This window comes from Monocercomonoides exilis, assembly GCF_001643675.1.
Source record: "Monocercomonoides exilis strain PA203 chromosome Unknown scaffold16-1735695, whole genome shotgun sequence".
NCBI lineage: Eukaryota > Preaxostyla > Oxymonadida > Polymastigidae > Monocercomonoides > Monocercomonoides exilis.
This window is the reverse complement of record NW_027150561.1, coordinates 217,486-230,248: the sequence shown is the minus strand read 5'-3', so window position 1 is coordinate 230,248 and position 12,763 is coordinate 217,486. Positions and strand designations below refer to the sequence as shown.

Genomic DNA, 12,763 nt, shown 5'->3' with positions numbered 1-12,763 from the left:
AACCAACATATAATAATTTAATTGTCAACATTTTACTAAATTTGGCTGCAATTGGGCTATGAACATATTTATTGTACTGCTACTTGTGGAAAATGTTGCCTTAGAAAACTTGCATAAAATAACTGTTAATCCACAAGCTGAAGCCGATGTGCAAGAATGTTTGAACGATGCAAACATTGAATGTAAAACGCTTTCTTACGCATGGAACAATTGTGACAACGATACGGAAATTATAATAGTTGGAAAAATCGAAGAATTAAAAGATATTCAACAAAAATTACAGCCAATCAAATCTTCTATGACCATAAGCGGCTCGAATAATCAAATAGGATTTTATGGGATCAATCCCTTGAATCAATCTCTTTTGTCATTTGATACGATAACAAAGTTTGTATTCAAATATTTTTTTAAAGGAAAAAAATTATTTTGCTTTATTTTTTAAACTTTTTAGATTGGATATAAAATCTTTATGCTTTTCAGAATGCTCTTCAACTTTAATAGAAATTCAAAAATGTGCAGAAGTTACAATAAATGATATAAAATTTATTTCAACATTAGGAACTTCTCCTCCATTTCAATTTACTGACTCTTCAGTTATCAGCATGACATTTTTTCCTGATCCTGATTTTCCAAAAGTTAATAATTTATCAAACGCAAGCGAAACTCAATATAGCCATGTTATAGTCGATAATTCTAATATTATATTAGACGGGCTTCCATCAGGCTCTGAAATTTGTGCTTTAAATTGTGCATTACTAAGATTAAAAAACAATTCGAATGCCACAGTGAAAGGGTCTCATTTCACTTTGAAAACCAATATTATTTTGACGTCGCAGTTGGCTTCGTTTGCGGTTGTTGAAAGCATTTGTTCTTTGTCATTTATTAAGTCTTCAATAAAGCAAGAGCATCCACAGCAAATTCTGGAACAAAGAATTCCTCTTGTATTGTCACAAAATTCAAATCACATTATCTTGAAGCAAGCGCTAATTGAAGTATCACCCCTTGCAACTTCTACAGCGTTACTTATGACAGATGCAAATCAAAATAGTTCTTATCTTGATTCTGAAACAGTGGTTGCAAATGATTCACCTTCACTCTATATTTCAAGATCAACTTTTTCAATTGTTCAATCACCCACTCCATCCTCACTTCCGACACTCAAGCAACAACTTAAAGAAGATATTGAGATTAGTAGCATTTTTCTTGATATTGACGATGCAGCATTGACAGTGAAAATTGAAGGCTCGTCATTCTCTGGTACTGAGAAATTGAATTATTCCACTGATTCTGAATCAACACTTCAGCTTGGACCTCTTGTTTCTGTGAAGAATGCAGCTTCACTTGAAATTTACCAATTTGATCCACCGCAAATTTCTGATACAAGTGTCAATTCACCACCTTTCTCTTTTATTTCATCATCTCACAACATTGATTCTAACAATTCACATCAAGACACTTCATCGTTATCATCATCATCATCGCGACTCACATCACCCTTCATTCCACTCAATTTTATTTCACATAATTCATCGTCACAATCATCAACATCTTTTGCTAGCGTCAAACCTCCGTCCGGTGCATCATCAACATTATTTTCTAATGATTCTTCGAGCAAAAGTGTTTTCAGTTCCCATACTTCTTCTTGCAAAGGGGGAGGAGTTTATGTAAATAAAGTTGCATCAGTAAAAATTGTTGGCTCCTCTTTCTCAAAGCTTTCCGCCGAATCTGGGGGAGGGATATACATCTCGACAGATGTTGAGAAGATACAAATCAGTTCAGTGGCTATTTCTGAATGTTCTTCGTCTTCTGCAATTAGTGGAGGCGGGGGTGGGATTTCCATTTCAGCTCCATCTCCGTCATTTGAAAATCTCGAACCAGTTGAGCTTTCCAACTTGCAAATATCCTCTTGCTATCTGTCGGCGGTGGGATCAGCAAATGGCGAATGCATCTTTTCTGCTCGTTCTTTGCATTTGTCTGAGTGCTCTTTTGCGAAATCCGACAAAAAGGGTGGTTCCTGTGTTGCGTGTGATGCTACCGCGACTTCTAATTTGCCTGTTATTGTCGAAGGTTGCTCCTTCAAAGGAACATGGACAAGCAAATCGAAAGAACCATTGCAATGTTCTCTTCTCCACGTAAAGGCAGCTTCTTCTGTCTCAATCATACAGAAAGATAAATTACGATCAGAGTTTACCAATCTTTGGACAACAAAAAATGGTGGGGGAATTTTTGTTGAAGGATGCAAAAAAGTTAATGTCAGCTGTGCTAATTTTATCAGTGTTTTTGCGGAACTCGGAGGATGCGTTTGCGTTGTGCCAATATCGGATAAAGACGAACCTTCCGAAGCTGTAACTATTGAAGGCTGCACAATGAGCGGACAAAAAGTAGAAACAGACGTTGTCCCAGAAAACGTCGGCTCAAGTGTGTATGTTTCAAATGCAAAGAAAGTTACAGTCTCGTCGGTTGGTGATACGCCAACAACTATCCAATCGTTTGCTTCCGCGAAGTCGAGCGGAGGAATATATGTTGATAACTGCGAAGATTTCCATATCAGTCAAGCCAGTTTTTCTTTGCTTCGTGGATACAAAGGGGGAGCTGTTTTAGTTGGCGAATCTGTTAAGGGGATAACAATCGAAGGGGCAATCATCGAAAGTTGCTCAGCACTCGGAACATCAGATGGAAACGGAGGAGGGTTATATTTTTCAAAGCCCAGCAAGAATGAAGATGAGTCCCCAACTGCGTATGTGTCAAAAACGAAGTTTACCAATTGCTCTATCGGGACACAAGGAAATGGAGAGGACATTTGGAGCGCAAGAAGTTTGACCATAACCGAAAGCACATTTTCAAAATCCAACAATTTGCAAGGAAGCAATTTGTATTGTAATGGAGTCGGAAATAATGGTACAAAAGTTATTGTTTCTGGATGCACATTTTCAGGAGAAAAGCAAAGCTCTAAAGTGGCGAGTTGGAATTCATCTTTCATATTTGCACAGAATCTTCAATCATTAAAAGTTGGGGATTATACAAACAACCAGATGCAACAAAATTTGAATTCTCAATCGCAAACGTTAATTGAAAATAATTTTAACGACGCTGTAAAGACTTCTTTTTCGAACCTCTGGTCCTCAGCTCCCAGCGGAGGAATACTTGCACAAAACGTTGAAGAAGTGGAGATAAGTGGAGTAAGCTTTACTTCAGTTTATGGATCAAAAGGCTCTTGCATTTACATAGATCGTTTGCAGTCCAGCGATTCTCCTCTTCGTTCTGTAATAATAGAAGGATGCAAAATGACCGGAGTTGCTGTTGAAGGAGAGCAAGAACCGCTTAAATTAGGTCCGATGGTTTTGATAAAGGGATCATTGGACGTGATTATTAGATCCAAAGATGTCCAGTCAGAAAAGATACCAAATACGATTCAGAGGCATTCCTCATCGCAAAAAGGAGGAGGAATCTTTGTCGACGAAGTAAACAATCTTTCCATCAGTTCAATTTCATTATCTTCATTAAAAGCACTCAGTGGTGGTGGTTTTTATATTGGCTCTCATGTCAGAGATATTACAATTAATGATTTGACGATTGAACATTGTGAGGCTACAGGCACCTCCAACACCCACCATGGAGGAGGAGGAGTTATATGTAGTTATGCTGATATTCTGAATAACGATCCAATTTCCATAAGTCTTACAGACGTCTCTGTTAAATTGTGCAGCATCGATCAGTCAAGTGGTGCAGAGGGAGAATGCCTATGGATTTCTAGAAGCGTAAATTTAGAAAAATGCTCATTTGTCCGTTCTGCACGGGAAAATGGTTCTTGCGTTGAGCTTAAAGGTGAAGGATCTTCTGCAACAGCACATTTGAAAGGTTGCACATTTATAGGAAGCTGGGATAAAGCTCAAGCGAAAGGAACAGCTTCAGCACTGTTAAATGTTGAATCTTTTGGGAAATTAGTTATTGAGCCAGACGCAAGCGTTGCTCCAAAAGTCCATTCACTCTTTTCGTCTCATTGGTCGGCAGGCGTTTGTGGGGGAATTCATATAAAAAATGTTGAATCTGTATTCATAGGCGAATCGAATTTTATTGGAATATTTGGCTCAAAGGGAAGTTGCGTATTTCATGAAGAGAAAGACAACAAAACTCAAATGAAAAAATGCGTCATTCAAAGCTGTGTTGCAACGGGAATAAACAACAACGAAGATTCGCAACCTGAAAATTGCGGTTCACTTTTTTATTTGCATGGAATTGAAAAGCTTGAATTTTCTTCGTTAATTAATAATATTCGTTCTAAAGCATCATCTTTTGCATCATCTGCCAATGGAGGCGCGATAAATGTTGACCAAGTTGGAAATCTTTTGATAGAAAATTGGTCATTCCAAAAAATAAGTGCATGTATGGGTGGTGCAATTTTTATAGGGTCTTTGGTTCAAAATATAAATTTATCATCTCTTTCGATTACGTCATGCTTTACTTCTGATTCCGCAAATTCATATGGAGGAGCACTTTACATATCAAAACGTTCAAGTTTGAAAAATGATGAAAGTGCAATAACCAATCTTACAAATTCGCAGTTTATAGATTGTGAAGCAAAGGGAGAGAAAGGTGTTGCTGGAGGAATGGCATGCTTTCAATCCATAAAAGTTGAAAGATGTCAATTTTCTGGTTGTTCTGGACATTTTTCCAGTGGCGTGCTGCTGGATGGATCAAACTCAAGTGATATGACCGCAACTTTTATTGATTGTGAATTTAGAGGAAAATGGAATTCAAACGAATCGAAAGCTTCTGATTCATCTCTTCTTGTTGTTTCTCAAATTGATAGCCTTATATTGACCGAAGGAAATGGTTCGGTCAATTCAATTGGAACCATTATGGAGAACCATTACTCATCTACAAAAGCCGGCGGAATATTGATGGAGAATGTGAAAAAAATGTCGTTATCTCATATTGAATTTTCTAATGTGTTTGGACAAAGGGGATGCTGCATTTGTATTGAGAGGAAAAGCGATACAGATTCTTTCATGGAGTCGTTTTTATTTGAATATTTTTCAATTGAAGGGAATGGACTTTCAAATGATACTACAATAACGTCAGGCTCTCTGATTTATGTGAAAGGTGTTCAATCTGTAACTCTTCGATATGCGAAAGATGGTGAACTCAATTCAACAATAAAAAATCATTATTCACAAAATTTTGGGGGCGCATTGTTTGTTGATGAAGTTAATACTTTGTCTCTCTCCAGATTATACTTTGAAAGCTTAAGCGCATCTTCTGGAGGTGCTGTATATGTTGGATCCTCTGTCTTGAAGGTAACGATAAAGGAATGTTCTGCAATGAATTGTTCTGCAAATGGTTTAAATGGAAATGGAGGAGCAATAAATATTCAAGCAACAAAAGCGAAAGAGAACGATCAGCTTTCTGATGCAATTGTGAATGAATTAATTTTCACAGATTGTACTGTTACAAGTGATGGAGAAGGAGAGGCGTTGTGGAGTGGAAGAACAACAGCAATATCTAATTGTGAGTTCAATGGTGGAGATGCAATGCAAAAGTCGCTTGTGTGCCTGAATGGATCATCTTCTTCTGATATTTGTTGTTCAATTGATTCATCAACGTTCAGAGGAACTTGGGAACCGTCTGTGACAAGAAAATCCAGGCAACCACTTCTGCTAGCTATTTCTATTAAAAGCTTGGATGTGAAATCTTCAGGAGGTTATACTACATTTCAGAACTGTTATTCGTCAAGCAATGCTGGTGGAATTCAATTGTTAAGTGTTGACAATGCAGAATTTTCAGAGGTGAAATTCAAATCTGTATTTGGAAAAGAGGGATGTTGCATTTGCTCACAGCTTAAAGACAACACATCAACTCTGACAACAAGCTTTAAGATCGATGGATGTGACTTTGTTGGTGTTGACGAAGAAATAGAAGAGCCAGATGAAATCGGATCACTTCTATCAATTCATTCAGTGAAGGATTTTTCAATTATTGTAGAAGATTGCCAAACGAAATTTTTGAATCATATTTCAACTACGCAAAATGGAGGGGCGCTTTTTATTGATCAAGTTGAAACGGTGGATATTTCAAACGCAACAGTAAGTAAAGCATCAGCAGTTATCGGTGGAGGCTTCTATTTTGGAGGGAATGTTGCAAAAATTTCGATCGTTAATTGCATTTTTACTGAATGCTCTTCTGATGCAAATATTGATGGAGATGGCGCTGGAATAGCTTTTTCTGCGATTTCACATACATTATCTAGCATTGCAACGGTTTCGCCTATCAGTATATCTGGTCTTAAAATGTCAGGTTGCTCAGTTCATAAATCTTCAGCTAATAAATCAGAATGCATCTCATGTAAACGTTCAATTGTTGCAAAAGGATGTTCTTTTTACAAAAGTTCAAATCAAAATGGTGCTCTTATTACTCTTAATGGTTCTTTAACTGAAGCTATGAATGCCTCATTCGAGGGATGTACATTTGATGGAAATTACTCATCAAAGAATAATTTCATTTCCAATGATGTTCTTGTACTTGCTTGTTTTCTTTCTCGTCTTGAATTTATAGCACATTCTATGTTTGTTGATCATGCATCAACATCTGTAAGTGGTGGAATTTTTGCAAATCAAGTTAGCAAACTTTTTTTAAGCAAGGTTTCATTTTCTGATGTTGTTGGAGCATGTGGATGTGGGATAGTTGCAACATCTGACGCTTTATCAAATGATACTTTAGATACTTTAAGTGTTCATGAATGTGGTTTTTTGAAAAGCGATGAATTTTTACCAGATGTCAATAAATATGGTCCATATATTTATGCCAGGAAATACACTAATGTGAAAATTAAGGGGGATGAAAACGATCAATCGCATATGATTGGTTCAAGTAGTAATCAAAAAAGCGCAGGCATTACCGTTGAATCTGTCCAGAGCCTTTCTGTTGAGAATATTCAATTTAGAAATTTGCATTCTTTTGAAGGCGCTGCCCTTTGGATCGATTCAAGCACAATAACTGTTTCTATCACGAATTGCATTTTTCAAGGATGCTCTGCGAATGGAGAAAAGCAAATGACTGGAAAAGGTGGCGCAATTTTCTTGTCAGAATTTTCTTCATCACTTTCCGATTTCAGTCCAGCAATTACAACAATTAGCAATGTAACCTTTGCTGATTGCAGTGCAAAGTCTTCATCACAAAATAATTCAAAAGGGGGTGCTGTATATTCTCTAAGATCTGTAAATTTTGTTAACTCTGCGATTTATCAATGCTCATCTGATATTGGTACTGGAATTGCTATCGAGCGTATTTCTGATATTCCTGTTACACTTACAATCCAAAATCCAAATGCGTATGGGTTGTTAAACGGTCAAGAAGAGAAAGCTTCGGGTGGTGCACTTATTCATGTTAAGAATTTGACCAAAGTATTATTAACGTGTGATCAACCTGGTGCTTCACAGTTATCCAGCCAAGAGTCTAATTCTGATGCTGGAGGGATTGAGCTGTATCGTTGTATTGAATGTATTTACGAAAACATTACGTTTACTGACCTTTTCGGAAAATATGGGAATGCTATCTATCAAAGCAATGAAGGTTTAGACACTGTAAATGGAAAAGGAACGATGCATTTTATTGGTTGCAAGTGTTATACATCAGGAGTAAATGCTATTGGTCATAATAGCGTTTACTTCGTGCATTTCAATTATGTTGAAGAATTAATTTTCGAATCAAAACTCAAATCTATAGCTTATTTTTTTAATGAAAATCCAAGCGTGAGTGGTGGAGGAATATTCATAAACAAATCTAATTCTGTCACAATTAAATCTGTAAGTTTTTGTAACTTAACATCTGAGATTGGTGGTGGATTGCATGTTAGTGCTTCGAATTTTCATATCCTTCTTGAGAATACTACGTTTATGAATTGCAAAGCACGTCATGGTGATGGAGGAGGTATTGCGATTTTGTCTTCATCAGATTCAAATTTCGTCTCATCCAAAAGGATCAATGATGATAATCTGTGCGTTTTGAAAAATGTGATATTTACCGAGTGCGTGGCAGATATGTCAGGTGGCGGAATGATAGTTAATTGCAATGTTGAAATTGAGAATTCTTTTTTCACTCACTGCACATCTCAAAATGGATGTGCTGCTTTTTTTAGTGGAAAAGAATGTTCTTCATTTCCTCGTGTAGATATCAAAGGTGTAAAATTCACAGGAAAATATGTTACCGCTGGTCCGAAAGACCCTTCTGCCTTTATTGTGGCCCAGAGACTGACATTTCTAAGTATTTCATCAAGTGAAGTTCAAAAAACATCCTTTTTGACTCACTGGTCAGGCAGCAGCGGAGGTGCGATTGAGGTATGCGACATTGACAATATCGTTATTAAGGATGTTACGTATTCAAATGTGTTTGCGAGGGATGGTTGCATTTTCTTTCATACTGAAGGAACACGAGGCGTGACAACTGCAAGTACGATTTTACAAGACATAACTTTTGATGGCAATTCAAATTCTCAGGTTGATATTCCTTCAGATACTGGTCCTCTAATATTTATACGAGGCGTAAAAGATATTTCGATAACCTCATCCATTGAATATCCACAGGCTCTGCTTTCGTTTGCCAACCATAATTCATTCATTTCTTGTGCAGGAATTTCAGTTGATAAGGTCTCTTCATTTCAATTAAGCAACATTAAATTCAAGAATCTTTCAAATTTTTATTCGAAAGATGAAACAAATGCAGGTGGAGCTATATACATTGGATCGGATGTGAGTCAGATAAATCTTTTGAATGTTGAGTTTGAGAATTGTTCTTCAGCAACGAAAGGAGGTGCAATATATATATGTAAATATTCATCTGCTACCGAGTACGAAAAAGATATTTCAATGTACCGAATTAGATTTTCGAACGTGAAAGCTACAAAAGATGGAGCGTGTATCTTTTCACAGCGATATGTTGGTCTTTCTTCAGTAAGTGTGACAAATGCAATTGTGTCAGATACTTCGGAGAATGAAGGGGATTTTCATGCATTTTTTGCTATCAAGCTATCAGAAGGAGATGCTCGTATTGAAGGCAACGTATCTTTAACAGATTTTGATATTGTGTCTGGAAATAAAGATTCGAAAGATGTCAGTGCATCAGAAATATTCGCATGCTCAAATATTGATAAAGTTTCAATAATTGGCAAAAGCAAGGCTTCTTCTTTTAAAAATCATGTGTCAACCTCAATATCTTCTTTGTTTCGATTGGATAAAGTGAAAAGCTTTTCATTTATCAACTCCCAAGTTGATTCTGTTTGCTCAAAGAATGGGAATGTTCTTGTTATTCCATCTACTTGTGTTCTTGTGACTATTCAAAATGTGAATTTCACAAATTGTTCATCTTCTTTGGATGGAGGAAGCATTTACTTAGATCCTTACAGCACTCAATTATTCCCACATAGTTCAATTTATGATTTTCAGTTATTAGATAGTTCTGCTGATATAAGTCAGTGCCGCTTTATTGGATCGTCCTCTGGTGGAAAAGGTGGTGGAATATGCAGTCATCGCTCCACATCTTTTAGTTCTTTAAGTTTTTGTGATTGTAAAGCTGAGGTTGATGGGATGTCCTTATATGCAGGATGTGATAATTCAAAGCTTTTTTACAGCAAGCCAGAGATTTTTAAAGCAAAAGATCGTTTAAAGCGAAAAGTGTCCACGAAAGTGTATCTGCCATCAATTTCTTTGCAATGCTGCTCGTTTGATAATCGGGGATTGTTAAAACAATCAGGTGTAAAATTTCATTTGCCAATGGTTAGTATTGATGGATGCAATCGGCTAACAACAGAAGGGGGGATGCCTCAAAATGATGATAATTATTTGACCTTTTCTAATTACGATGCAACTCAAAGCTCATTTTCAGACGATTCTAAGGCATGTGGTGCAGCTTTAAGAATAGCTAATGTCAATGAAGTGAAAATTGGAAGGTCTTCATTCACAAATTTATCTGCTTTCGCAGGCCCAGCTATTTTTTTGTCCAAACCGAACTGTGAAAATGTTGAGTTTTCGGCTGTTTGCAAAGATTGCACAGCAAGCAAAAAAGGAGGCGCAGTCTATATTTTATTCGATAAGGCCTCAGCAATTAACATATCGGGGAATTCACTTTTTCAGAACTGCAGCACAATTAGAAATGATGGGAAAGGTGGAGCTATTTACATAGCTTCAATCTCTGATGCCTCTTGCGTGGTTTCTATTGATGGCGCCACTTTCACAAATTGTCATTCATCTCGAGGAGGTGCCATTTTTCTGCTGGCAGGAATTGTCAATAAATGGGTAGAAACTCGTATTGAGCACTCAACTTTTATCCATAATACAGCTGACGAAGAGGGAGGTGCAATAGCGGTTGCGCATGGATTGAAAACCGAGAGCGAAAAATGGCTTCCAAATTTTTCGGAACTTCTTGGTTATTTGCATTCAGAACGAAATATTCATTCAAATGATGATAAAGCAGCTGTAATACTAAATGGTTGCTTTTTCTCTGAAAATTCTTGTTATTCAGTTTTACCAAACAACTTTAGGCGGAATGCAACTTTTCTTTCAAATTCACGTAAAATATCATTAGGCGTTGAATCGAATCAGTTTTCACGAAATACCACAGCCTTAAATAATTTATCTTCTGCATTATTCTTAAATGACAGGCATAATCAAGCAGGGAAATGGGTCACGTTTCCTTGTGGAGGTGCTTTATCAGTGAATGGACAAGCAAAAAAATCAAATGGAGATGGCACACTCACTGTGTCAATTAGCTCATCGAATATTACTGAATCAAAGAATGGAGCAATTGTAGCAAAATCTGGTGTTGAGATTGACATTGATGAATTTAGTGAGTTTAATGATAATTCATTTACATACCATGGCATACAGTCATCTCTTGATATTGGATGCAGTTCTTCCAAAGTAATGTTAAAGGAGCCATCTCAGGATATAAGTGAATCTTCGATGCTGTGCGACGATATTTGTGCACAGGCAACTCAAAAGGACAAATCCGTAAAACAGTGCGGAATCAAGCCTGTTGAAAAATTAGAGTGCAACGTTTCAAATGTTAAGCAAAAAGAATATCCAATCCTTCCGCAGTTAACCTTCAAAGGAAACAATATTCAACCATTTAACCCAATACTCGTAATTTCCTTGACAAACTCTATTCCAATAATTAATTCTTTGCATAAATCTTTAGCTGGTTCAAAATTCAATTGTAACCACAACTTATCATTAAGTTTGCTTCAACGTTTAAATGAAAGTGATGCAATATTACAAGTGCCTCTTGTTGCGGAGCTTGATTCAGCTGACCCTTCTTCATATGTATTAACTACAGAAGGTTCATTAAATATTTCGACACTTTCGGAAAAGCCACCATCTATTCTCTATTTCTTTATTTCATGTGATGGTGGAGTGTCATTCTCATCTTCTTCCGTTTCGTTTCGTTTCGAACCAGATACTCCAAGTGATAATGGCAAAAGAAAGTTGTACACGATACTTGCCATTTCTGTACCATGCTCAATTATTTTGATTGGAATAATTATTTTTATAATTATATTTGTTAAAAAGCGTTCTTCAAGGAAGAATCAATGGAAAAAGTTCAATGAATATGCCAGATCAGTTCTGATAAATGAGCAATCTAGTTCCTATGCAAGTTACTTTGATTAATCATTTCAATTTCAAAAACATTTCAAAAGTATTTCAAAAGTTTTATGATTCTCTGAATATGCGTATGAGTATATCTTTGAAATTAATTATTATTTTTTGTTCTGTTTTTTTATTAAAAAGTGTGTGTTTCAATTTGAATTTTCAATTAATTTTAGTTTATTTTTTGTCATTCTAAACTTGTGAAAATTATAATTCCATATTTATTGTTTTTTCCATGAAAGTGGATAATTGAACAAATTTATAATCAAAATGAGAATTTTTTTCTTTCAAAATTGTAATTTAGTAAACAAACAAAATAAAAATGTTCTCATGAATAATGAAATTATTCGAAAGTTATTCTTGTATGGAGTGTATCTTGATACAGTTTTTTATCCGAAAAGAATAACGAAATTCTGTCCTCTCAAATTTTCTAAAAATTGTGAATAAAATTATGTTTAAATATTAACGAGGGTTTCACTTTTACTCTGACCTGTATTTTAACCCCCACCTTTTTTTTGTGGAGCTGGCTACGGCTTAATACAAGCTTGTTGCCAACAAAATATAACCAGAAATGTTTATTTTAATATATTTTGATTATGCAAAAAATATTTTTTTACGAATTTTTTTTTCTCAGAGATCTCGGTATTTTTTTAATTTTATTTTTTGATCATTAAATTGATGGTCTTTCCATGAATATAACATTCTGGAAGTTATAAGCTACATCATCATTACACATCTTATCCTTTTTATTGTTTTTATAACTTTTCACATTTCAGAAGTTTCTTTTTCATCTGTTTTCTCATTTCATCCACTTTTCGAAAAAATGAAATTTTTTATTGTATTAAAACCAATTTTTAAATTTTATAAGCTGTATCTCATTTGAAACTCTATATATTGTTGTACACTCACATAATTTTTTGTCGAATAAATGTGATTTGTTTTAAAAATCAAAATTACCGAAATCAATGTTTTTCATTTTTCTATTAAAAATCAAATTTGCAAAGCTTTTTTGTATATCTACATAATTAACATTCTAACATATATTAAGGATAATCTTAAAACTTTTTATAAAAATTCTTCGTTCTTTAAAAATTTTCATTTTTTCGAAAAGTGGATGAAATGAGAAA

The 12,763-nt window shown here is 35.4% G+C and overlaps 1 protein-coding gene across 1 annotated transcript; it reads left to right on the top strand.

Annotated features, from left to right (window-relative positions):
* Window positions 1–58: 58 nt before the first annotated feature.
* MONOS_2430 (uncharacterized protein) lies at window positions 59–11,907 on the top strand (the record flags this gene model as incomplete). The annotated part of the gene is made up of 2 exons (XM_067872349.1): window positions 59–387; window positions 452–11,907. 2 exons carry the CDS (start codon window positions 59–61, stop codon window positions 11,655–11,657), a joined length of 11,535 nt encoding a protein of 3,844 aa, XP_067729483.1. The 3' UTR covers window positions 11,658–11,907.
* Window positions 11,908–12,763: the final 856 nt, after the last annotated feature.